We start from the raw sequence: 26,801 nt of genomic DNA on the forward strand, positions 1-26,801 counted from the left end.
CTATCATTATGGGGACTTTTTGACATTCATCAGTAGAGATCTCATCAGTGGAGATCTTAGTGAATAATCTCATCAGACACTGTGTAGCCACAACTTTGTGGCTCTCTCTCTACACGCACACACGCATGCGCACACACACACACACACACACACACACACACACACACACACATACACACACATATATATATATATATGGAGTGTATAGGTGGAATATAGGTGCTCTGTTATTTTAATATTTAAAGTCCAAGAGTCCTGCCTGCTCTGTTAAAATTATAATACATAACAAGAATCTCCCATTCTCTGGATTCTGTTTATTGTTTTTTGTAAACTGAAGTTGGATCAACCTGACTATCATCAGGATTAAGAAGATTAGTGTCACTGTGTGCAATGTGTGTGAGTGTGGGCATGTTTTTATATTTTGGTGGGGAATAAATGTCCCCACAAGGATAGGAATATCTGAGAGTTTTGATCTTTGGCTGGGCATTTGACTGGTTTCCATGAGTTTTATTAAACAACAAACCAAAGAGCCAAATGGTTTCCTTTTGGTTACAGAGGTTAGGGTTAGTGTTTGACTTAGGTGTAGCATATCACTAAATAGCTGCATTAGGTATTATGTCATCAGACATAATTACAAGGATAAATGTGTGTGTGTGTGTGTGTGTGTGTGTGTGTGTGTGTGTGTGTGTGCATGCCCACTGATATCAAGGGCTTTATTTGCCAAGTCCACAAAGCCTCAGAACTGATTAAAATGTGACATTCTGACCTCTTTGTAGATTAAAAACTGACATATGGTAGTGTCTTTCGCTCTCTCTATCTCCATCGCTCTCTTACTCTCTCCCTCTCTAGCTTTCTCTCTCTATCGCTCTGTTTCTCTGTCTCTCTATCTCTATGTAATGCTCTCTCTCTTGCTCTCTCTATCTATCTATCTATCTATCTATCTACACACACATCACATGAATGTTAACCTTTCTTAATAAAAAAATCAATAAATTACAAGCAACTAAACAATATACATCACATATACAAGATATAGATAACATAGTCAGTAAGTTGTATGTTTCAAAGCCATTAGGCAGTTTGTCTGTCCATATAAATTTGTTAAAAAATATTATTTATGATTATTTTAAAGTCAATACAGTAGAATTCACTACTTGCTTGTTGATAGTAAATACAGTGATTTCACTTCATTTCTAGAACATAATAGTCATGTTAGAAAATATTTTGTGTGTGTATGTGTATGTGTGTGTGTGTGTGTGTGTGTGTGTGTGTGTGTGTGTGTATTTCCATGGCCATCACTGCAGGTTGTAATGTTGCATAGAGCAGCTGTCATGGTTATGCCGAAATCGGCACTTGACTACATTACCCATCAGTTCCTGCACATCACATGACCTTGTCACATGTCTCACTGAGCACTCACACCTGATCTGTTTTACCCCTAATAAGCACCCTTACTTAAGTCCTGCTCTGCGTCCAAATTGTCATACTATCCATACTAAATAGTATCTGAGATCTGATATGTTATTTGTTGAAGCAAAAAAGTTATCCAGTACCAACTGGGCCTGTGTGAAAATGTATTTGCCCCTATAGTTATTAATTCCCCAAATCTGTGAAACTGCATTCATAATGTGGTTCAGCTGGACTAGAGACAACCAGGCCTAATTACTGCAAACCCTGTTCAATCAAATCAGCACTTAAATACAATTTTTTCACAGCATGAAGTTGGTTAAAAGGTCTTACCCAGTAACACACTATGCTAAAATTTTAAGAAATTCCAGCAATGATGAGGAGGAAAGTGATTGAAATACATCAGTCTGGGACATGGTACAACGCTATTTCAAAGGCTCTGGGACTCCAAAAAAGCACAGTGATGGCCATTATCTCCAAATGGAAAAACACGGCTCAGGAGTGAGCCTTCCCAGAAGTGGCCAACCTTCCCAAATACCTCCAAGAGCACAACAACTACACATTCCGGAAGTCAAAAAAAAAAAGAAAAGAAAGTTTGTGAACCCTTTAGAATTTTATATATATATCTGCAGAAATAAATTTCACACTAAGTCCTAAAAGAAGATAAAGTGAACCCAATTAAACAAATAAGACAAAAAATATTATACTTGGTCATTTATTGATCATTTATTTATTGAGGAAAATTATAAAAATGTAGCGCCCCTTTGGTGTAATTCCTTTTACTTGGGGGAGCTACCCTAAGTTCTTTTCTATTTATCAACAGAAATACTAAATATTTACTCTTCTTTGTGTTTTGTGTTACTCGGCTAATGCCTTGGGTTCCCCATGCATTCCATAATTATCCAATTAATAAATATACTCTTTAGGAAATGTCCACTATATCCCCTCATACAATGATAATATCTCTTATCACTGATTAACTGTCTATTATCTCAGAAAAATAGACTAACTTAAGGTGTATACACTTATGTTTAACCTTTAAGTCAGTAATCAAACCAATGTCTAAACATTTAACAGTTTTACTAATATAGACACAAAGTATTTAACATGAAAGTCAGGCATTAGACATTCAGCATCATGTACAGTTCTCCGAATGCCTTAAGAAGTTTCAAATGTCACAACAGAAAAATGTGTGCATAACACTCAAAAGATATAAGCTATTTACCCAGATTAACCAACAAAGAACGCACTACCCTATACAACAAACAAAATAACAGTACCAAGTTCCCCGTTGCAGGCCTGAATGTAGCTGGCGTACGTAGAAGCTTCAAACAAAATGGCTGCTTCACCACGAGGGCAAAAACAAATAAATGGTACCTTGATCAAGAATGGGGTCACACTCACACAGGGTCGTTGCAAGATAAGAAGAAAAGGAGATTCACACACAGATAGTCATCCGCAAAGTCCACGGCTACTTTCTCTGTGACAAACACAGTCTCTGCACCTCCAGTCGGCTGTTCGTTAACTTAGAAAAGTCCACGTGTGCACTAGTATTCAAGACTTAACAGCTAGCTCTTAGCTATTATATTCTTTCCGCGGTAATATAACGTCTCTCCGAGGTTATACTCTCCACAGATAGCTTATTCCACCACTAAAGTCACATATAGTGCTCTGGTCGACCACTTAACTCACAGTGATGGTACTTGAAAGAAAAAAAACAGCTAGCGAATTCACACTCCTTCCACACGCACGCTCTTCTCCCTCCTCTCTCTCTCTCGCCGTTTTTTCCTCGACCTTCTGGTGACCTGTAACTCCCTCCTGATCAGTCCATTAACACATAAACATAAACTTACACCTTCACATCCCTTTTTTCTGTACACACCTCACAATATTATTACAGCATTAAACTTTTTATGACTGTAATTTTACCCAAACAACTATTTAAGAACTTATTCTATGAATGAATCAATTTAAATAATGACACTATTTTCCACCTCACTACAAAAATAAAATAAAAATGAAAAAGCCACATAGCTCTGGCTTACAATCAATCGATAACTTTAACCGCATTACCATGGAATCTGCTAACAAGCTCATTCACAAAGCAGTCTGGTGTAAAATAATTCCCACAAAATGTACACATGTTTCGAAAAAAAGACAATCACCTTACTGTATTGTAGGGCTGTGCGATTAATCAAATTTTTTATTTCAAATTCGATTATGAAAACAAAATAATCAAGATAAAACAATAATTATGCTGCATTCTGGTTTGCAATGTTCTCGTTTGGTCTTTTTAAAAACTGCGCGCCATTTTTTCTTTACTGCGGTGTGCTTTCTCCCTTCCCTAAAAGGCCAAACTCACTTCCTGCCAGGCTGTGGCATTTTTAGTTCAGCTCGAGCCAAGATGGCAGAAAGAGCACCTTTGGTCGACAAGAAAGATAAAAGCATTTCAGCCATTCGGAAACAATTTGGTTTCAAGGAGTCCAGTGTGGAACAAAAAGAAATAACGTTTGGTATCATTGGAAAGTTCATTTCCTCTAGCATCACGATAGCTGGTCTAAATACAGTCATTTCCTTTCTAGAGCTCATACAGAAACTACAGGCTGATCTAAACCAGGAGACAGAATTTCATTGCCTAAGGAAGTTTAACCCTCCTATTATCTTTGCGGTCAATTTGACCCCATTCAATGTTTAATGTCTGTAAATACAAGATTGACATCATTTTTTTTTTTTGGTTCAGATTTAATGACTTTTCCTAATTTAATGGAGACAACTTGGTAAGCATAAAATTAACATGAGGATATTTTTTCAATGTCCTGTATACATTTTGTAGCATTCTTTGGGGTTTACCCCAGGTACTTTTAGTTGTATAAAACATATGAAATATCAAAATTTTACACACAATTGATTTGGTTGTTTTATTGAGGTCACTATAACATACTATAATTTTATAATGTTCACTATAATTTTATATATTCAGTATACAGTTGCAATCAAAATTATTCAACCCCCACTGCAAATCAGGTTTATTGTCAAAATGTACAGATTTTCAGCTGTTTGCAATGAACAAATCAAACAAAAGCAGCTGAAATAGTTCAACACAATGAATGCTTCAAGTGGTTTCCCCAAATTCCACTGAAAATGCAACTTATAATGATTTCTCCAGTTTCAAAATTATTCAACCCCTGAATAGAATCCCTCACCAAAGCATAAATATGCAAAACGGGTGTTGTCTCAAGCACACCTGATGCAACTAATCAAGGGCTTCATTAGTTGCACCAGATGTGCTTGAGCTGGAACACATGAAATACCTGGATGGGGCAGAAAAAGGAAGCTATCAATGGCTGCAACCAGATTTCTGAGAAGGCAGGTTGTGAAAAACCCTTGAGTGACTGCAAAAGACCTGCAGCATGAATTGGTGGCAAGATACACTGAGGATGGGTGAGCACAGTAAGGCCCGTATTAAATGCAGAAGCTTTCCATGCCAGAACTCCAAGACGTACACCACTACTGACCCAAAAGCACAAGAAATGTCGGCTCAAAATCATATAAATAAGCCACAGAAGTTTTGGGATTCTGTTCTGTGGAGTGATAAAACAAAACTGGAACTTTTCGGCACAATGGATCAGCGGTATGTCTGGAGGAAGAAGAATGGAGAAAGAACACTCTGTCCACAGTCAAGCATGGTGGTGGCTCAGTGACGCTCTGAGGCTGCTTTGCATCCACTGGCACTAGAAACCTGCAGCGTGTGGAAGGCAAGGTGGATTCATTGAAGTATCAGGAAATCCTATGAGAAAACGTCATGCCGTCTGTGAGGAAGCTGAAGCTTGGGCGTCATTGGACCTTCCAACAGCACAATGATTCCAAGCACACCTCAAATTCCACCAAGGCTTGGTTTGCAGAAGAAGTCCTGGAAGATTCTACAGGGCCATCTCAGTCACCTGACTTGAACCCCATAGAAAATCTCTGGTGGAATTTGAAGAAGGCGGTTGCAATAGTACTGAACTGGAGGCCATTGCTCTTGAGGAATGGGCTAAAATTTCCCAGAAACGTTGCCTGGCGGTTCAACATCGAGATGTTGTTCTCACCCACATGAAGAGCTTGGAGCTCAGGTTGAACCTCAGAAAAGTATGCTTTCTCCAGTGCAGTGGACAACTTTTCTAGGGGTTATAAGGATTCTACTACGATGAGGGCGTTTCTATCCCCAACGTGCATAGGGTCAATCCTATCAACATTGAGCAAGATAAATCTGGATCTTGGCATCCCCTCCAGTCTCTATGAGAGACTATTGGAGCTTATGGCAGCAGCAGCCAACGTCAATTGAGAGGTCACCATGTGTTTACAGACAACACAGTGGTGGTCTCATATATTGACCACCAGGGAGGATTATGTGCACGCCCCCTGTTCAGGCAGGCGCAACTAATTCTTCTCTGGGCAGAGGGAAAGTTTTGGCAGTGAGGCCCAGGGATTGGTGGCTCCATCCACAAGTGGTGGAGTCCATATGGCAGAGGTTTGGCCAAGCAGGAATGCATGTGTTCCCCCGATTGCTCTGCTCCCACAAGTTCTAGCGAGAGTTCACAACTACGTCTAGTCAAGTGCCCCATTTGAGCCCTTAGAGTCAGCCTCTGAGAAGCTTCTGACTCTAAAGGTAGCTCTTCTGCTGGCCCTGACATCTCTCATGCGAGTAGGAGATCTACAAGCTCTCTCTGTTGCCCCTTCCTGCCTTGACTTTGCCCCTGGATTATCCAAGGCCTTCCTTTATCCTTGGCCGGATTATATTCCCAATCTCTATCGTTTACAATTACAATACAATTCCGGATTATATTCAGCAATCTCTATCGTTTATGAGGTGTGCGGTCTTGCTACGCCTCTGGGCATAAGGGCTCATTCCACTAGGTTGGTCGCCTCCTCGAAGGCTTTGTCCAACAGGATATCCTTACAGGATGTGTGTGCTGCTGCAGGGTGGTCTACGCCACACACATTCATTCAATATTACAGCCTAGATATTCATTCCGCCCCAGGCTCGAGTGTCTTGCAGTGATCCTCGGGCTTGGGTCTTTTTGAACAGGCCATACCCTCAGTATGACGGAGTGGGTATTCTCGTTCCCATAGTGTTATGCTAAACGCAACGCATGTAACCCTGTTCCCTGAGAAGGGAATGAGACGTTGCGTAGCTTTATCATACCGGGGTAGGCCTGTGAATTGTGTCTTCGCTTCAGATAATAGAGGCTGATGGCGAGTCACATGACGCCATACGAAGGGCAGACATGTGAAAGACAGCTCTGCGCACTTTGCTAATTTTTCTAATTATTTTCATGATATAATCTGGTGAAATACGGTATACCCAGTTACACTTTTGCTGTTTGAGGTAAACATGGCAAAGAAGTCAAAATCCTCGAGCTCTGGAGACATTAAAAGACACTTACGTGTTCAAGATGGAAGCCCAGACGAGCCTGTGGACCGCGGACTCATTTTGGGTGGTGCGGCGGGAGAAGAAATCCAGCGCCAACTGTCCAACATGTCGGGGATGTTGACGAAGGTTGTTGCTGACTTGGAAGATCTCGTTGATATACGACGTTCGATTACCGCGATAGAAATAAAATTCTCTGAGTTAGTTACAAGAGTGGCGGATGCTGAGAAACGAATCAAGTATCTTGAGTCTTCGGAAAGGGCATTATCCGCTAATCCGCCCGCGACCAAGAGAGACTTGGAAAAAATATTTGAAAGATTGGAAGATTTGGAAAATCAAAGCCGAAGGAATAATTTGCGGATTATTGGAGTTCCTGAGCATGAAGAAGGCAGAGATATGGTGAAATTTCTGGACGAGCTTTTCCCGAGTCTGCTTGACATACAGTAACAGGCCATAAATTAGAACTTGAGCGGGCCCACAGAGTCCCGGCTCGGAGATCTGGCGAGGGAGACAGGCCGCGACCAATCCTGGCCAGGTTTCTGAGATCATCCGATAAAGATCTCGTGTTGCGCCAGGCGAGGAGCAAAGGAAGGTTCTTGGAAGAATCACAATATCTTCTTGTTCCCGGACTTTGCGAACTCGACAAGAGAGAAACGCGATCGGTTCAAGGAATGCAAGAAAGTCTTGCACCAACATAAGATCACTTTTGCACTGATGTTTCCGGCCAGACTGAGAATAAACACCAAAGACGGCAGCAAAGTATTTACGTGTCCCAATCAGGCAATGTCTTTTATTGAATCAATGGGTGAATAATCCATTGGATGTTTCTCTTGTGAGTGGGTCGACTCGCTGTGCGTACTCTGGATTTTGGAGGAAAATGGGCGCCGTTTTTTATTTCTTTTTGCGTTGGCGCTGCCGAACGGCTAGAGGTTGTTTTGTTTTGTGAAATATCACTTCCTTAAAGAAATTTAGGCATGGACGGAAGATCACTTTTACAATGAAGTTCCAGCCCAGATTAATAATAGATACTACAGACGACCGCAAAATTATGCGGCCTCCGAGTGAATTGGCTCTTGACCATCAGAGGAACCAGGATGCGGTTTTGTTTCCTTTTGTGCTGGCTCCGCCTAGCGGTGGGGCTTCTTTTGTTGAATAACACTGCTTCAGGACAGTGGCAGATGTCTCTGCTCGCTCCTTGCGTTTGTGCCTCCTGTTGGCTGAAGTCCGATTTGTGGAGTACTTCCACGGGACTTTGGAATAATGACGTCATTCTTTCATAACAGCCGGCTCGCTGATTATTGCATCACAATTAATTTTTCCTGTTATATCAAAATGTCAGATGTTAATATGAGTGTACTATCTCTCTCCACGTGGAATGTGAATGGGTTAGGACACCCCATAAAAAGAAGGAAGGTCATTACTTTTCTTAAGCGTAAGAAATATGATATTGTGTTTCTTCAAGAAACGCATCTTTCCCCGCAGGAATCTGAAAAATTTGGGAAGATATGGGGTGGTCATGTTTTCTTTAGTGCTGGCTCAAGTAAGAGCAGGGGAGTCATTATATTGGTAAATAAGCATCTACAATTCAAATGTCTCAAACAGTTTAAAGATAAATTAGGGAGAGTAATTACTGTTTTAGCAGAAATTCAGGGGCAAAGTCTTATTTTGGCTAATATTTATGCACCCAATGCTGATGATCAGGGCTTTTTTATAGATCTTGAAGGGATGTTGCAATCTGCTGGCACCCCACATGATATAATATTGTGAGGAGACTGTAATCTTTTGATGGACTCAGTCCTTGATCATAGTGTTGCAAAAGTGTGTAAGCCCCCTAGAGCAACAGTGATGCTTCACAGGATGTGTAAAAATCTTGGTCTTGCAGATATTTGGAGACTTTTGAACCCATCTGGTACATTTTTTTTCTTCAGTCCATAAGATTTATTCTAGAATAGATTTTTTTTTTTTGATATCCAAATCACTCATTTCATCTGTTGCTGATTGTTCAATCGGAAACATTCTAGTCTCAGATCACGCCCTGGTGAGTTTAGAGGTGTTGCCACAAACGGAGAAGAAGAAATCATTTAGTTGGCGCTTTAATGTATCCCTTTTACAAAATCCTGATTTCCGACAAATGTTAAAGACTGAACTTGATGTTTATATGGAGACCAACTGGTCCTCAGTATCCTCTGTGGGCGTGGCGTGGGAGGCACTTAAGGCGGTTCTTAGGGGTCGGATCATACAGTATGCCTCATTCATTAAAAAATCCAAAGCACGAGAACTCGTGGAGTTGGAAGGACATATTAAAAGTGCAGAGGCAGAGCTGAAGCGCCGAATGTCGTCTGATGGTCTCAGAGAATTGACCAGATTGAAATATAGATATAATACTATTTTGTCGAGGAAAGTGGCGTTTTGGTTATTCAGGGCAAGACAGTCATACTTTGAGTCGGGGGACAAAGCAGGAAAACCTTTGGCTAGATATATAAAACAGAGGGAGGCCCTTTCTACCATTCCCGCAGTGAAGTCTGTTAGTGGTGAAATTTTTACCTCGGCAATTGATATTAATAATGCTTTTAAAGAATTTTACTTTGATCTCTATAGTTCAATGTCTTCGTCTACTGATGAAGATATTAGAAACTTTGTGGAACCATTAGAACTCCCGAAATTGACAACGGAGCAAAAAAATTCTCTTGATTCTGAGATACCCTGGAGGAGCTTGGTGAGGTAATTAAGGCCCTGCCTACAGGCAAGTCTCCAGGGCCAGATGGCTTTGCCGCTGAGTTTTTCAAATCTTATGCTACAGAACTGGCTCCACTTCTGTTAGAAGTTTATACAGAATCATTAAAGAATGTAAAGCTTCCTCCAACCATGACACAAGCCCAGATCAGTCTGATTCTTAAAAAAGACAAAGATCCAAGTGAGTGTAAAAGTTATCGTCCAATTTCCCTGATCCAGTTAGATGTAAAAATCTTGTAGAAAATTCTGGCTAACCGATTAAGTAAAGTTATGACATCTCTTATACATATAGATCAGGTTGGGTTTATTCAGGGCCGTAGCTCTTCTGATAACATTAGACGTCTCATTGATATCATGTGGTCAGTAGCGAATGATCAGTCTCCGGTTGCTGCCATCTCACTTGACGCTGAAAAGGCGTTCGATATGGTAGAATGGGATTATCTTTTTAAGATTTTGGAAGTGTATGGGTTCGGGAATACTTTCATTGGTTGGATTAAGCTACTTTATAGACACCCGGTAGCAGCAGTACAAACAAATGGACTAATTTCAGATTATTTTACTCTAGATAGGGGCACCCGGCAGGGTTGCCATCTTTCCCCATTATTGTTCTGTCTTGTCCTGGAACCATTAGCAGCTGTGATAAGAAAGGAGAATGATTTTCCAGGGGAGGTGGCGGGAGGTGTGGCGCATAAGCTTTTGCTTTATGCAGATGATATTTTATTATTCGTCTCTGACCCTACTAGATCTATGCCTTTCCTCCACAGAATTATTAATTCCTTTTCCAAATTCTCAGGATACAAAGTCAACTGGTCTAAATCCGAAGCTTTGGCTCTGACAGCGTACTGTCCAGTAACGGCCTTTCAGCCTGGTGCCTTCCAGTGGCCCAAACAGGGCATTAAGTATTTGGGTATTTTATTTCCAAAAAATTTGTCAGATTTAGTTAGTATTAATGTTGACCCGTTAATAAAAAGGTTTTCGAGTGATGTAGACAGGTGGTCTTCTTTACATTTATCTATGATCGGGAAGGTTAATGTTATTAAAATGAGTTGTATTTCAAAATTCAATTACCTGCTACAATCTCTCCCTATAGATGTCCCTCTTTCTTATTTCAAGCAATTTGAGAGTATAGCGAAGTCTTTTATTTGGAATGGTAAGCGTCCCAGGTTAAATTTCAATAAGTTACATAGGCCGATTGACAAGGGTGGGCTAGGCCTACCCAAGATTCTGTTTTATTATTATGCGTTTGGTCTCAGACATTTGGCTCATTGGTCACTTCCACCTGAGAGAGCCCCTCCCTGGTTCTGCATTGAACAAGAAGTTCTTGCCCCTATTTTGCCACTGCAAAGCCTTTCCATTAATCTAACCAGAGAAGTTAAATCACACCCCGTTATTTCACATCTGCACTCAGTGTGGACAAGAGTGTCCAGAGTGTTTGATTCTGGTATTTATCTCAATGTTGCCTGGAGCCTATGGCTAAACCCCAAACTACTAAGTCCCCTTTTTGTTGGTCAGAGTGGATCACAAGGGGGGTTAATACACTCGGTGATCTTTAAGAGAGTGGTGTGATGTTATCTTTTGAAAAATTGGTTCAACATTTTGAGATCCCTAGATCTCAGTTTTTTAGGTATCTTCAACTACGCCACTTGCTCTCTACTATTTTTGGGAGTAGCATGCACCCCCCTAAAGCAGCAGATACTCTGGGAGAGGTGATTTCTGCTTTTGGAAGCGGACATGAAGCATGAGTGTATTACTCCTTACTGATTCAGAGTCTAGGGGACAGAGTCTCGACCACTCTCAAGAGATTATGGGAGAAAGATTTAAATTTGGAATTGGGGGAGGGAGAGTGGGCTAGGATTTTAAAAAATATAAAAACTGCATCTAGAGACGCAAGGGTGCGCCTTATACAATTTAAGATTTTACATCGGTTCTATTGGACCTCCTCTAAATTGTATAGGCTCGGTCTTAAAGACACACCCACCTGCTGGCGATGCCATTCAGAAGATGGAGACACTACCCATGTTTTTTGGGGGTGTCGTAAGATCCAAGAATTTTGGTTGAAGGTGCAGAGCTTTGTATGTGAGGTGTTGAACACTCAGATCTCGTTCTTCCCTAGACTCTGTATTTTGGGAGATGGTGAGGTCACAAAATTGGAGGATAGGTACAAAAAAGATTGGATTTTGACCAGTGTGATGATTGGTAGACAGGTTATTTTAAGGGGATGGAAATCAGATGGAGCGCCCTCGTTTCCAGAGTGGTGTGTGGAGATGGGGAGGGTGGCTGCTTTTGAGGAGGGGTCGAGCAGAAGGATTGGAGTTGGGAATTCCTTCAGGAAGAAATGGAGCAGTTATTTGGCATTTTTGGGGGACTCTCGAGGAGGGGCAGTGGAGAGTATAATTTAGAGTTTAGTCTATGATTATACTTGATTATTGTATTTTCCTTTTTTTTTTTAATTGTGTGTATTTTATATATATATATATATATATATATATATATATATATATATATATATATATATATATATATATATATATATATTTATTTTTATTTTTTTTTTTTTTAATTTTTTTGGATATGTGAGTTTATATTCTATTGACCACAGGGGTGTTCGTGGGGGGACCAGGGTGGGGTGGGAGGTTGGTAGGGGGAGGGGTTATAGTGAGGATTTATGTTAAAATAGTTTGGTTCATTATATATGTTGTTTGTCTCTTTGTGTTAACTTGTGAATCAATAAAAGTGTTAATTACAAAATTAGAGGCTGACGGCATGGTTCACAGGTGCCATATATATATATCACGTGACACACTTAATTGCCACGTCACCTGATCATGGCAGGCCTATAAATAGGCATGATTTTACACAAGCTTCAGATGCTGGTCGCGCGCAAGGGCGCTTCCATAGTGTTATGCTAAATGCAACGTCTAGTTCCCTTCTCAGTGAACAGGGTTACATGCCAGACGTTACTATCCTTGATAAAAGAAATTGTTGTTTTTTCCAAATGGTATAAGTTACAAAAATCTATACTTAGAAATATTATAAAACAATTAAAACAACAAATATATATATATATATATATATATATATATATATATATATATATATATATATATATATATATATATATATATTCATCCTGAATACCTTCTTCACGACTATGGAGAATTTTGAAAATCAAAATTTCTCCATAGTCGTGAAGTAGGTATTCAGGATGAATAAGTGGCTGTGGTGGGGGTTGGTTGGTTTATATAAAGGGCTATTTAAGTAGTCAACAAAGACACATAAATTAGTGCGATACTTACATCTTTTGGATATGAAGCTGGATCACGAACAGTTGGTGCTGATCCATGCTTGAGAATCAACTTTTCAGCAAATCCTGCTTTGTATTGACCCTCGTTCACAAAGCAGTCTGGTGTAAAATGATTCGCACAAACATACAAGAGTTTAGCTATTTTGGGGGCACATTTCCTTCAAAAATTAAACATCTCCACTGTGTCTTCAGTGGCTCTGATGCCGGGAGTACATGAAGACTCTTATGTTCATTCTTACAGCCATCAACAGAACACTTACAATGCTTACGAAGCTGAGACATTCTTCTTATCACTGTAGCTGCTCCAGCATGGAAAACACGCCAGATTGTGTGCAGCTCACTCACGGGAGGATCTATACTAATAGGGCAGACTCCCTGGGCGATGCTTGTTACAACGTGATGTCATATTACGTTGAAAATGAAAACGGCTGATTTTGAGACACTGTTTATCATTTATGGGAAATATAAAAAAGGAGTGGGTGGATTTTTACCATTGTAGGGTGCTTGTGTACACACACTGCTGACACACATTTATGTTCAAACACCACATAAAAGTGAATTTTGTATAATACGTCCCCTTTAAGTTTAAGGGGGCAATTCGTTTTTCACATAAGTGATAGGTGTTGGATAACTTTTTTGCTTCAATAAAATAAAATAATAATAAAACTGTATTGTGTGTTTACTCAGGTTGCCCTTGTTTTATGTTGTATTTTGTTTGAAATTACATACACAAAAACAGAAGAAATCAGCACTTCTTTTCACATTTTTCACAGCACTGTAAGTATGCCAGTTGGGACGCAGGATTAGTTTTTGTATGTTTCTTTGTGAAGCTTTTGTCGCTGTTGTGCGTGTGTCGTCGTGTGTTCCACAGCCTTGCTCATAGTCTGGCCTGTTTTTGCTTTATATCCAATGTTTATGTTTATGGATCTTGTTTTACAGTTTTGGTTGTTTTCAGTAAAATCTGCACTTGCATCCGATGCGTCTACAAAATCCCTGACAGCAGCACAGTTGTAAAAAAGAAAAGAAAAGAAAAAGTAATTCATAACATTATTTAGACATATGGTTATATGAGTTGCTGGAATATCGAATATAATTTCGTTGATATCAATCCCTTTAACATCCAAGTGTGCACTGTGCAGCGCAGTGTCATTTTCATAGCACAAATAACTGTGTTAAAGACACTTTCCATAAGATGGAGCTCTCACATCAGTTCAGTGAGGAGACGTTCAGACATTCTTCTTTACATGTATTCACAAAATGCACTGACTTACCAAGGTTATGCTTACTAAAAGTATTAGCACCCTTGATGAAGATGAGTTGGGGGAAAAAAGGACTAAGATTACGAATGGGGGGGTCCCTCTATTGTTTATTATCATGGTGTTATTTTCATTAAATTCAATTGTTCAATATAACTGAATATATTTTTGATAATGATGTGTTGCAATGGCAGAAATTGTTTTGATGCTCTGGTAGAAAATGAGTGTGATCAGATATAAAGAGATGAGAGAGAGAGAGAGAGAGAGAGAGAGAGAGAGAATGAAACACTTTTGTATTATATTCTGCTTTTATTCCAGTGTAACTACAGTGTACCAGCTCATGAATAATGCATAATTACAATGTATATTTACACTTGGTTAAATTTGGAACTAATGCTGATTACAATGCTTATAGCTGTATATGCTGTAAACCTATACGTACATCAGGAAAATCAATGTTAACCCGTCATGCATTCACTTCTCCATGTGATATGCCTTTGAGGGAAGAGTGGAGTATTTACAAAATATTTATGCTTGTTTTCATTATTTTCCATTCATTTTTTTATATCATAGTAACCATGATCATTACAGTATGGTATATGGTTACTAAGGTTTATAATTTTGATTTTACAAACACCAACATATTAATGTGCTCTGCATCAACTGGAATTCATTTTTACACAGACTAAAATTTGTGTGTATTTTTTTCTGTTTCAGTGCTACTACCTTTTGCTAGTCTTAACAGTGAGACACTCTGAAGCAAGATTCTGTATAATTACAGTATGAGAGGTGTTACACTTACCGCTCATCACACCCAGGATTTCTTGCAATCTTTCAAACAGCAGCATGCATGAACTCTGAAAACAATTCTAACAATTAGTTTAGAGATAAGTGTAGACAACAGCACAGATTTCACACACAAGGAAAAAATAATATTAGGGGGGGAAAAAAATTCTTTACCTATATGACAGAAAATGGACTTTTCACAAATACAACAGGATGAATTGCGCTGTTTTTTTTAGTTTGTTTGTTTACATTTATTCATTTACATTTATTCATTTAGCAGACACTTTTATCCAAAGCGACTTACAAATGAAAAAATACAAGCAAAGCGATGTATCAAGCGGAGAACAATACAAGTAGTGCTACCATAAAACATCTTTAATTGAGTTCAAGAAAAGCAAAGTGCGCAGAGGAGAGGTGTAGGTGTCAGAGTAGATTATTTCTTTTTTATTTTTTTTTAAGGATAATGTGGGGTTGGCATTTTAGGGGTTAGTTAAGTGTTCAGTTAGTTAAGAGGTGGGTCTTTAGCTGTTTTTTGAAGATAGTGGCAGATTCTGAGGTCTGGATTGAGGTTTGAAGTTCATTCCACCACTGAGGGACAGTTAGTGTGAAGGTTCTGGAAAAGGACCTTGAGCCATGCTGCGTAGGCACTACTAAACGTCTGTCATTAATTGATCGCAGATTGTGTAAGGGAACGGGTGGCTATAGGAAGACAGTGGAGGGAGATGAAGAGGGGTGTAACATGGGTCTTTTTGGGCTGTTTGAAGATGAAACGTGCTGCTGCATTCTGAATCATTTGAAGGGGTTTGATAGAACTGGCTGGGAGGCCCGAGAGTAGTGCGTTGCAGTAGTCCAGTTTTGATTTGTTTGTTTGTTTGTTTGTTTGTTTGTTCATTTGTTTTTAAGACAGGCAAGGATAAGCAATGTGCTTGTATTTGCATGTAATAAAGTCACGGCTGCATGCGCACATTTAGAAAAAATAAGCGTGTAATAACTGTGCTGTGTTACAACTGTGCCAGCTCTCCCCTACTAAAGCTACTTTGTTGACAGATCAAAATAGAACTGTGTATTTGACTGAACTAATCTATCTTAGCACTAGTAACACCTTAAGAAATACAGTACTGTCAATAAGATTAGTCTGTACTTCTATTAGGCTGCCCACAATGTCATGAACAGCAGATGGAAGGACACAGGTTCAGGTTAAAGACTTTATTAAACAAAGTCCATCAAAAATACTCAAAAACAACAATAGGCTGTTGTCAGGCTAGGCTAAATGGGGTAAATATGAGACAAGGCAAGGTTAAAAAAAAAAAAAAGGCAATGAACAAAGGACATAGTAATATCATAGAAAGGTTTCTTCAAGAAACTATTTGGCAGTGACTGTTTGTGAGTCTGGATTATTTCAATGAGTTGTATGGATAGCAAACAGGTGTGTGTAATTAGTAGCCAGCTGAATGTTGCTTGGGAAGGATCATGTGATGAGGTTTGTAGATCATTGGCTGTCTGGGAATCATGGGAAGGTAGTTTGCTTGTCCTTTTTTGTGCAGTCATTGATGTGACACATGTGCCTCTTCAACTAATCCTAAAGCAATACACAAAATATCATCCAATTCATCATATATTCTCACTGCAAGCAGTTTAACATAACAGGGTCTTTGTAGACCCTTCCTAGATCACTACATGCCCAACAGCATGCTATTTGATTTGCCATTAAAGCCACATAAAAAAAGTGACTGTTTGTTGGAAAATGTTATTTATGTGTAATATTTTTATTTATATGTGTTCACATCACAGTATTAATTCTGTAATTATATATGTATGAGTCCTAAATAGGGGGTTAGAACTGTTGCCTCATGCCTCTAGGGCTGGGGTTTCCCACCTCCACCCTGTGTTCATGAAGTTTGCATGTTCTCCCCGTGCTTCGGGGGTTTCCTCCGGGTCAACCAGTTTCCTCCCCCAGTCCAAAGAAATGCGTTGTAGGCAGTTTGGCACCTCGAAATTGTCTGTAGTGTGTGAAAGAGTGTGTGTGCATGATTGTGCCCTGAGATGGATTGGCACTCTGTCCAGGGTGTCCCCTGCCTCATGCTACCAGTCCCCTGGGATAGGCTCCAGGCTCCCCATGACCCTGTGAAGGATAAGAGGTACAGAAATGGATGGATTGATGGAGTCCTAATAGTGATATCTGAAATTTGAAATATGAACTTTGCCTGATTTGTTAGCCAGCTCGCTAAAGTCAGCTAATCTGCCATGATTTATGCAATGATTTTTTTTTCATAATCTTCACCTTTACTGCCAACTAGCTGGTGGACATACACTAACCTGATAGGATATTAGAGAAAACCTCACTTTTTTGTGTGTAATTATTAAACTACATTTAAGCATTAGATGCTTACCCAGTAATGCTTAAATATACAGAATGAACTCGAACACATTTCCATCTACCCCCCCTTAATGACACCCACTGGTCCCTGTTCTGCAGACAGACCTTCCTCAGCAAAGTAGACCAGTCCTGTTATGCAGCATGAGGAAAGATTACAGTTGAATGTGATGGTTATGTTTCCAGTTCCAATGATGTTTGCAGGAGGATGTTTTATTATAACAACACTCTCAAATTCAGTCCCTGAAGAAAGCTACTGCAGTAGAGCAATTTTAATTCTCCACTTCCTATCTTCCTCAGAGCAAACACAAGTCTTGATGGTTCGGGGTCAAGAAGGAAGCTGTACAGTGCTGTCCCCGGTCGCCATTTTGTTGCCGTGCGATCCTATCAGCCTCAAGCAGAGGGAGAAATCACACTGTATAAAAATGACAGGGTCAAAGGTCTGTACACACCCACAGATATATTCACATACACATGCACATGTACACACATAGATGCAGGTCCCTTAAGGCATGTCTCAAATCACATACTTATGTACTAGACAGTGTTTGAATATACATAATAGTTTAGTGTGTTTACAGTGAGAAATATGAACACATGTGGTGTCTTGAGAGGGCCTGAAAGATGGACTGTTTTTTCTAAACAAATGAGCAAATTCACATACTGACCTGTTCCATCATGTACTATGCTAATGAAGGGGTTGCTAACATCATGTGCGTTGTCCCAAAATAAAATATGGTTAGTGCTTGAATTTACAAACCTCACATGTACTGAAGTAAAGTCTGTTCTCTACTAAGCTCCTAGATTACACTACATATTGAAATAAACCAGGATGTCAAACCTACAGCCCACAAGCCAGGACCAGCCCAGTGAAGGTCCTAATCCGGCCCACTAAATGAATTTAAAAGCCATGTTTTAAATCAAAATCACCTCGTGGACCTTCTTATCCCACTAGGGGACAAAATAAAGCCATATAATCTACTGATAAAATGTGCTAATTATATGTAATTATTCATTAACAAGCTTAAAATCTGATTCTGTAACCATTTGAATCTATCCATTAGATCAAAAACTAATTTGCACAAGTGGCAGAATATTTATACAATTTCAACTTTTACATTTTTATATTTGTAAATAAAATGGGCTATGCACTCACACACACATTTATGATCAAACACCACATAAAAGTGAATTTTGCATAATAGGTCTCCTTTAAGATTCCACAATAGTCAATGCTGTGTGTTCAAAATGTCTTACACTTGTTATAAAATGAAGTGAATGTCTAAACACTGGCTCTGTCTCTGATCTGTAACAGATCAGTAACAATAACAAATCTTAGAGGAGAATGGTGAATTGATTTTTGGCTGTCTCAGTCCTCAGTGTTGGTGAAGGTGGCTACTGGGAAGGCAGCACTCGTGGCCGTGTCGGCTGGTTTCCAGCTAATTGTGTGGAAGAAATTCCTGGCAAAACCAACGAGGACAGACCACGTAAGTCTACACACCTGTGTGTGTGAGTGTGTGTGTGGCTGTCATATTGTCTCTGTTTGTGGCTGTAGATAGCACAGCTTTAAAATGTGGACAATAGAAGAATTTAACGATAAAAAAAATTCAATAGTGAATATTCAAATCATTGTGGTCGGATGAAAAACATTTAAATTAGCTATATTATCCTAAACCCTAATGTTATCTTAAATGTTTAATGATAGTTACAATTAAATAAAACACTAATATTTAGGTTTAATTTTTGTTTTTTGCTTATAATGATGTTTTGATTATCAACTTTTTAAGTGTTGATACGGTTTTGTGTTCCCCCAGAGAGCCGAATAGATCGGACAGATAAAAAGAAGCTATTCAGGCATTACACCGTGGGATCATATGACAGCTTTGATGCCTCCAGGTACGTTCATCGTACATAAATCCATATTAATTCATAACAGAATACTGTATAAGTCATACCATATGCAGTACTGTGCAAAAGTCTTATTAGTCTTCTTATATTATAAGTTTTATTTTATGACTTGTACATTATTGTGTCAGTTCAAAAACATTGTAGATTACAAAACATTAGTTTTCCAGCACAAAATGAAACGTTACAGAAAAATGTTTGTATGTCATTAATGAAAGCAGCATATTACATAAGAGACACTTTTCAGACAAAAAACATAATGAAGGCTGCTGGGTTTTGCTGTAAAAATAAGAAGCAAGTGCGACAGTCAAATTCTCCAGAAGAACCGTGACTGGTTCTGCAAGATGCTCAATAAAACTTACAGCTCATTTCCTTATAAAACTGTAGAAGGTGTACCTGAGATTACTCTTTTTTTTAAAAAAAGCAAAGGGTCATCAAACTAAATAGTGACTTTGTTTCATTTATTACTGTACTTTATAATATTTTTTTTTAATGTAGAAACATTTAATTTCATTATTTTTGAAGGCAACTTTGCTTCAAACATAATATTTAGGCATGTGCCTAAGACTTTTGCACAGTATTGTATCTGTCATATAAGACACACAGACATGTGTGCATGTGCATCTAAAAGGTTTCCTTTTGGTCACTGAGGTTAAGGTTAGGGTTTTATATAGGTGTCGCATGGTATTAATTAGCTGCAGTAATAATAAGACCGGTATGTTTTGTTTGCTTGTTTGTTTGTTTGTATTTTCGAGGATGAATGCTGGCTTATAATTTGCCACAGCATCTTCTTTTAACACTGTGCAACACTTTAGATCCAGTAAATCAGCTGAGACACTTAAAGCAATTTTAAAATGCCAGTTTTCCAGTGTGACGTGCTTGGTGTGCATGATCACCAGGGTACAGAGTAGATCTCCTTTTTTTTCTCCTCCGTTTTCATGCCACAACATTTTCTTGTCACCTCATTTCACACTTAATTTACCTTTTCTGTAATTTGTCTCTAGATTTTGACCTGTGCTGTTACACTGCTAAAAATTGTTTATTGACACAGAAGTGAGTCAAATTAACTTCCATTTCTGCCTTTCTACCTTTTCTTCACTGTTTGGTAGTAATTTAGTGTTTCCAGCCCTCTGTGTGCTTGACCTTTTATGGAGTTTTGTGGGCATCACTAAATGCAAATGAGCTATGTCGGGAAACAAGCTTTGAACTTTGCACTGCGAATGGAACATAAGCACTCCCGAAACGTTCTGGCGGAAAATGTGTCTTCAGTTTGGCTTATGCAAATATTTATACACAACTTTACTAAAATATTGATAAATGAAGCCCATTGGACATATATACTTAGTTCTACAAAAAGTGAAATTAATTATGAAGAATTGAATGGTTAATTTACTACAAGAAAGTAATACTATACTATACTATTTTTCTTCATGTTGAGCATTATGCATATCTAAAGACATTGTGTAACATGCAGATGCCTTCATAAAGAAGTGTCTAAGTATTAAAATATTTGCATTTTGAACAAAAAACTATTTAAAAAAAAAAGAGAGAAAATATTATCAAAACATAATTTAACATAGGTACACTGTCATGCAGTTTTCTAATGGAATGATATGTTGTTCCAGGCTCTATAAAGAACCTGTTACAGTTCTTCTGTCTCTGGTAATAGTCCATTACTTCAAGTGCACCTATTATGGTTTTTCAAATATTACCTTTCATGTAGTTTGTTATAGAGTTGTTTGTGAATGTAAAAACATCTGCAAAGTTTCAAAAATCAAAGTGCATGACAAACAGAGTTATTGACTCCCAAAAGAAGGAACCGATTCTGAACAGCTGAAACGAGTCGTCAGTAATTCCAGACTTACTTCCTGCACACACCTAGTAGGTTTGTAACAAGAAACCTTGCCTCTGGTCTTCATTGGCTGCTTGCTGACAGCAGTAGACCAATAACAACAGACTGGGACATCTGACCAATCAGAGCAGAGTATGCTCTCTGAAAGGAGGAGTTTAGAATGAATCCTAAACACTGGGGGGGTAATACTGCAGTTTAAATTATGAGCACGTTAAAGTGTTTTTTGACCTTGGATGCATGTAAATATATTGTATGAGACTTCTAAAACAAAATTAGGCAAGTTTCAAAACCGTAATTGGTGCGCTTTAATAATAAACAACAACAAAAAAAAATTAACATTAACATCGATTATTACATTGATTAACATTAACATGATCATTATTTTCTTGGTAATAAAATATATTGGAAATCAGTTTTCCCCCTTTTCTATTGTATGAACACACTAATGCAGAAGGCATAAATTCAGCATATTAGACTCATATATGTAATATAGGGTGCTTAAAACTTTTCCACATACTATATTATACTATAGTATAGTATAGCACTATAAAAACTATCAGAGGCCTGTTCCTAGCTGGCAGTGACTCAAATCATTTAATCTAATCATTGTAGCTAAATTACTAACTACCTTAGCGGATATTAGCTATTCAAAAAATAGTAATGGTACTGTATTTTCATATAATTCCATAAGGAGTGATAGTGCCAATATTTAAACACTGAAGTACCACAGAAAAATATATATGTAAATAGATTTTAAAGCAGCACATTTAATGAACAATAACTAAGAAAGAAGAAGAAGAAGACTATGGCTAATGTTCAGGGAACAGGCTCTAGCAACCTTGTCTTAGAAGGTTTTGTCACAGATGAAACTTTTTTCAGCCTTTTTACTCTCTTTCCTTTACAGTGTTTCTTTTTTTGCAGAGCGGAATTAATAGGCCAGAAATAATGTATGGACGCATGAACTGTCAGTAGTATCTCCATCCAGTCAGTCATGCATAAAACTATTCATAAGACACTATAAGACACACACACACACACACACACACACACACACACACAAACACTGTGTTCTTGATACTGCAAAATTGACAGTGACATCAGAAGTGTAAAAACGCTGAAAAGCCCAGCTTGTTGTTTCTGATGCAGACATTTATAATATCTATTTCTCTGCAGCACTGACCCAAATGTGCTGCTGCAGTGAAATTGGATTTTAATGAGATAATTCAGTCTGTTTTTTCTCAAAGTCAAGCTGAATTTTCCCTGGGGGGCTGAAACACAACACTGCATTAAATATTCATGTCGTTTTTTTTTTTTTGTTTTGTTTTTTTGGTTTTTTTTTTACACACTGACAGAAGGTGCCGTTAAATTTTGCATGAACTGCAAACTGTCTACAGTCTGAACACAAGAGGAGATGGAGGGATCTGAGGAAGAATGTCTTATGAATCAGTAGTTGTGTTATTACTAGAGATGCATTTGGAAAGTCCTTTTGACTGTTAATGGACTATTGTTAGTTGGTAATTAATTGACTAACCCAAAGTTAATTTAAACAAATTTAGATTTAAGGTCAACAAGGCTTTATTTAATGAAAGAGAAACCTATAGCCTGTTTTACTACAATATTTGTAATGTAGTTTTTATGTCCTCACTCCTTTAGCCAGATTTAATTGCCCATTTGCCCTTTCCAATCAGAGCTGAGAGTCACATATAGCTGAAATGATCCTAAGCGTTCTGATCTTCCTCCAGAATTATTGAAGGCCTCACCATATTATTTACACATTCCATTGTTAAAACTTAAAAAAGTTATTGTACTGTAGTGCAATATGGTCAGTGATGTAAGTGGACAATATCTAAAAACTGAGGTAGTGGAAACTTGAAGACTAAAAATAATTGTGTGTCCATAGGTGTAGATTTGGTTTGAACATTGGGGGGGTTGAAGTGTGAATAGTTATGCTTCCCGATATTTTTTTATTAAATTAAATTTTTTTTAATTCATTCATTGAAAAAAAAAAATCAGCTTTGTTATATCTGCAGTGTCATTACATAATTTTCCTCTGCTTATCTATCTTTCTATCTATCTACCCATCCATCCATCTATATGTTTAATTTATCTATCTATCGTTCCCAAGCATTTACTATCAAATGATTGTTTCATTAAAACAAATTACACAAAGCATAATAACAGTCCGAATGAATGTAACTGATTCAAACTTATACATATCATTTTTAGCTGGTCTGTACCTTTTAGGTCCGTTCAGAAATCTCTCCAAAAATATTTGATTGGCAATATCTGCAGTACACTTTTTTTGCCATCCACTTCACAATCCCTCTTTCCCTGTCCCAGTCTTTGCAGTGTCTTACAACAGAAATTCTTCGCACATCATAAACACAATATCTGGATTTACATGTTCCCTTTGATTGTGGGAATTGATTAATTCTGATTATTGCTTTTAAAACAAGATCATGGCGGTTTGGGATTATTTGTAAACTATCCACTCAAAAAAAAAAAGCCACCTCGCCAATTACACCCACAACCTTATTCCAAAACTAGTACGGTGGGCAGTAAACACTGCCACCCTGGCAACCCTGTTGACCACGCCTTCATCCACAATTTGCATTGTAGCTTCTCACACTTGTGTGTTAGCACATAAAAAGTACAAACAAGTCCAGTGACATTCACGACAAACAGTATTACTCCATTTCTGTGTAGTGATGATGGGATCATGCTTATTTCCATCCTCGTTGAGACGTTTTAGTATTTAGTGTTGCCTATAAACAACATCAAAGCACATTATGTGTGTGTGTGACACTGCACAGCAAAATCCCCAGTGTTGATTTAACACCCAGAGTGATGAATTTACACCCTACAGTATTTATATAAGTCCACTGGACACAAATGAACACTCTGGGTGTTAATTCAACACTAGGGATTTTAATATGTGCATCTTTGCCTGACCATCTAGTGTGTACTCCCTTAACACCAAAAACACAAAACTCTACAAATTTACGGATGAGATTTTCTCAGTTTTTAGGAAACGGTTTTATGTGGATTTGAAAAGCTGCGTTATCATTCGTTATTCTTACGGGATTGAAAACGCTGTCACAGAATTCAATTCACCTGTGTGTGAAATTTAGATCACATGATCACCTGAATCAACCTCCATCAGCACGGCATCTTAAAAAAAAAAAAAACAGACTTGGTTGCCAGGGTAACTAAGCATCCTCTGCTCTGTTGCTAGGACTGTAGGACTGCAGAAGTCTCTCACACTCACACTCATACACACACTCATGCTCACACATATAACCTTGTTCTCCCTCTCTCTCTCTCTCTCTCCCTCTCTCTGTTTATCACTCTCACTCACTCACACATACACACACACACACACACACACACACACATAGGAAGCAACTTGTAATCTTTATAGACATGTGAAGATTTTTATTATTAAGATTAAAGTTACTTAATAATAATAATAATAATAATAATAATAATAATAACAACATTGTTGTTGTTGTTGTTGTTATTATTATTATTATTATTATTATTATTATTAAATAAATCTATTATTAGACAGATATTACTGTATAATAAAACTGCATGTAAATCTTCAAACTGGAAGTGATGCTGACTGAGTAGTACATAATGTTACATAAAAGAGCGCGAGAGAGATAGTGAACAAGAGAGAGTGAGAGAGAAATGAGTGAGGGAGGGGGAGAGAGAGAGAGAGAGAGAAACCCTCTCCTGCTCTTACACACTCGCTTCTTCATGCTGCCAAAAGGATCGCAGGAATGAAAATGTCACCGCTGCTTCTTGGCTGCTGATGACACACACTCACTCGCACGATCCTTGCGTTTGTGTGCTGCCATCACTCCCTGCACTCATTTTTCCGCTCTACGTTTCCTCTCGTTCCTCTGCTGCCGCTCTTCATCATTTATTTCATCATTTATTCATCGAGCCGGTGATGGTTGTTTTTAGCGACGAGGCCTCGGTGAGCGACTCGCTCTCCGAGGGACGGAGGAAAAGAGGGGATGCGTTAACCCCTCCATTAATTTGAAACACAGCCATCCATCCAACCATCCATCTTTTCCATCCCTACGGTCCGTCCTCCCTTACCTTCCATCATGATGAACGTGCACTCTGGCCGCAAGGCGGTGGCCATGATGAGGATGATGGGATGCAATAACGGACGCTACGTTCGCAATTTCCTCCGCAGCGACTGCGCCATCGACGAAAAGACTGTGGTGCTGCACAAGAAGGAGAACGAGGGATTCGGGTTCGTGCTGAGAGGAGCGAAAGGTAAGCCAGAGTTCCTACCTTCGTCACCACCATCATCATAATCATCATCATCATCATCATCATCCATCTCACAAATCTGTTCTCAGACACCCACATTATTTCCTCAAGCCAAATTTTCTCAATTGAGTCCATATTATGATATTTCACTTTACATCATCATCATAATTATCAGCATCATCAGTATCAGTATCACCATCATCATTAGAGCTACACTTCTAATGAGACACCAAAACACCCACAAATCGCCATTAATTTAGAGATTAGAAGGCTGGGTTGAGTTTATGTGTCAATCCAGTCCACATTTTGGGTCTATTTAGTTTCACACCTTTTAATCATCATCATCATCATCATCACACCTTTAATAATTAGCATTAATCACCACAGAAAACAGAGGTGTGGACTTGAAATATCATCATCGTCATCATCAACATCATCAGTATCATCATCATTAGCATCATCATCACCATGTCAGTTCCAATCCTACTATTACGCGTCAAACACCTAAAACACCCACATTTAGCTATTAACCACAAGAAAAATGTCTGGATTAGTAATCTGGATTGAGAGCATGTGTCAATCGAGTCTACACTGTTGCTTTATGTTGGGTCACTCCTTCATCATCATCATCATCATCATCCCACACCAAACACACAAACATATGATTGATCCAGATTTTTAATCCAGATATTTTCATCTCAGTTCTAACCTTCATCATCATCATCATGCACTTTATATAGGTGTTCAACGGTGATTTGCACCAGAACACACACATGAAGAGCCTAAAAGAATTTTCCTAATTCCAGCACATACTTCTAGTCCATTTCAGTTCTTCTTCTTCATCACCATCATCACCATTATCTGACACTCCTGGTGAAACACACCATAACAGCTATACCTATTGTAATAACTGATTTCCTTAGCCTAATGCTTCTCCTCCAAACAACCACATCATGTCATTAAAAATCAAGGTGTGCAGGTTTAAACTAGCTTTTAGTCATCCAGACTTCTGAGACCCTGAAATTTTGATTATATTTAATTTCTCACAATCCTCATCATCGCCTTCCTCAGAATTGATGATCCTCACTCTCCTGCTAATGATAACCAAACACACCACTACAACCATGTCATTACTTTAAGAACAAATTGAAAAACAGATTTCATCCTCAGTTTAGTCTTCTTACCTGAGCCCAGATGAAGTTTTCCCCTTACCCCAAGTGGATTCAATCTAAAATTTAAAGGCTTGTGTCGGTAGAAGCTAATGGCTGCAGGTGAGAAAAAAGTAAACTTTTCTTTTTTCTTTCTTTTTTTTTCTTTCTTTTCTTTCTTTTTTTTTTTTTTTTTTTACATTTTTTTGTAAGATTTGGTGAAGTTCTCCTTATATTCTGGTGTCTGTCAATAAAATAGCACCTCAGATATAAAGCTCCAGTGTATGTGGTATCCCAACACGAGAAAAACAAATGATCACTAACATCCAGCTAATC

General features: G+C 38.4%; 1 protein-coding gene across 1 annotated transcript in view; it reads left to right on the forward strand.

Moving 5' to 3' along the window:
* Positions 1-26,801, forward strand: part of LOC128606240 (SH3 and multiple ankyrin repeat domains protein 2-like) — a 165,904-nt gene that overhangs the window by 89,983 nt on the left and 49,120 nt on the right. The window contains exons 12-15 of the mRNA XM_053622277.1: positions 17,571-17,710; positions 18,629-18,757; positions 19,085-19,166; positions 25,238-25,320. Of these exons, the coding sequence (XP_053478252.1) occupies positions 17,571-17,710; positions 18,629-18,757; positions 19,085-19,166; positions 25,238-25,320 (434 nt within the window). The remainder of the gene's footprint in view (positions 1-17,570; positions 17,711-18,628; positions 18,758-19,084; positions 19,167-25,237; positions 25,321-26,801) is intronic.

The sequence above is a fragment of the Ictalurus furcatus genome, chromosome 4, assembly GCF_023375685.1.
Source record: "Ictalurus furcatus strain D&B chromosome 4, Billie_1.0, whole genome shotgun sequence".
In the NCBI taxonomy this organism is placed as follows: domain Eukaryota; kingdom Metazoa; phylum Chordata; class Actinopteri; order Siluriformes; family Ictaluridae; genus Ictalurus; species Ictalurus furcatus.